The 1,501-nt window shown below is 64.0% G+C and overlaps 1 protein-coding gene across 1 annotated transcript in view; it reads left to right on the forward strand.

The window, feature by feature from the left end:
• LOC104461736 (eukaryotic translation initiation factor 4E-1A-like) overlaps positions 1-226 on the forward strand; it is a gene marked incomplete at its 5' end in the record, with an annotated part of 1,154 nt that extends 928 nt beyond the window's left edge. Inside the window, one exon of the mRNA XM_010073427.1 lies at positions 112-226. Within this exon, the coding sequence (XP_010071729.1) occupies positions 112-226 (115 nt within the window). The remainder of the gene's footprint in view (positions 1-111) is intronic.
• Positions 227-1,501: the final 1,275 nt, after the last annotated feature.

Consider the following 1,501-nt stretch of genomic DNA (forward strand, 5'->3'; position numbering starts at 1 on the left):
TCGGGTAATGCTGCTTTGGGGGGGCTGGGTGGGGCTGGGTTTGGGGGAATGGGGTCCCTGGGCAGGGAGAAGTGATGCTGCCATGTTCATGCAACCCCTTCCCTTTTCCAGGCGTGTCTACAAGGAGCACCTGGGCCTGTCGCAGAAGGTGGCCATCGGGTACCAGGCCCACGCGGACACAGCCACCAAGAGCGGGTCCCTCACCAAGACCAAGTTTGTGGTGTGACTGCGGGGGGAAGTGGGGCGCTGCCCACAGTGTCCCCCTGTCCCATCCCTCAATGAATGGTTGCAGCTGAGCTCGGGCTGTGTGTCCATGGCTGGGCCACAGCCCCAGCGTGCTGGGGTGGCTCTTGCCTGGGGGTCCCTGGGAGGGGGTGGTGTGTTGCCATGTCCTGTACCTGTCTGTGGGGTGAGTGGGGCTGGGAGCACAGAGGCATTGCCCAGGTGTCACTGCAGGCTTGGGTCACTGTGTGCCCCCAAGTGCCTGGGAACAGTGTCCATCTCTCTGGGGCTGTCCCTCTGCTCTGGGGGACCTTGGAGGGTCCCCAGGAGGATGCTGGGCTCTGTCTTCCCCTGGCCAAGGCACAGCTCACTGCCCTGTGAGCCTGGGGGTGGGAGGGGGTCCAGCTCCTTTGGGTTGGGCCAGCCTGGGGAGCTGGTACCCATCTCCCCCAGACCCCTATACATCAGGGGGACATGTGTCTACCTTCTCGGGAAGAGCAGCTCCCAGCCTGGTATCCCCACAGGGTCAGTCCCGGGGCAGTAGCACAGCATCATCCCCACGCTTCCCCAGCACCCTGCCTGCCTCGGGCTGTGTTCACCTGCAGGCATCCGCAGTACAAAGCTTATTTGCTGCCCATGGGTTTACTGGTGCCAGACCTGCAGGTTCACAGGCCCCAAACTCCCCAGTCCATCAGCCCCTCCTTCCCGTGGCCTCTGCTGTCCCTGCCAGCCCTGGCTGCAGCAGGGCCCCCTTACTCCTCGCCCCCTGTTCCAGCCCAGCCCATGCTCCTTCCTTTGCTCTTTCAGTTGTGTTTTTGGCTGTTGGGTCTGTGCCTTGGCCCTGCCTGTTTGGGTTCTTGCAGTGGAGCTGCCTGCACTTCTGCTGCCCAGCCTCCTCCATCCCCTCTGGGAGCACAGGGGCAGCTCCAGCTCAGCCCAGGCTGCACCCTGTCCTGGGCAGCACATCCATCCCGTCTGCACCCCTCTTTGAGCCCAGAGCTGGGGCGTCTCACCCCCCCACCACTTTATGCTGTCTGTGCTGGCTTGGTGCTGCCCTGCCTGCAGCGGGGCTGCTGCCTGCACCCAGGGTTTGCAGGCAGCTGCTCCCCCGGAACAGTCCTGACTATTTCTCCGTGCCTGCAGTGGGTCGAGGCGTGCCTGGCCCAGCTCTGCAGTTGTGGCTGCGGTGCAGCCCCACAGGGTTTGCCAGAGTGTGCAGGTCCCTGCTCTGGGACACTGCCATGGCTGCACAGAGCTGTGTCCCTGGGACTCTGCTGCC

Source organism: Pterocles gutturalis, unplaced genomic scaffold (genome assembly GCF_000699245.1).
Source record: "Pterocles gutturalis isolate BGI_N339 unplaced genomic scaffold, ASM69924v1 scaffold24296, whole genome shotgun sequence".
In the NCBI taxonomy this organism is placed as follows: domain Eukaryota; kingdom Metazoa; phylum Chordata; class Aves; order Pterocliformes; family Pteroclidae; genus Pterocles; species Pterocles gutturalis.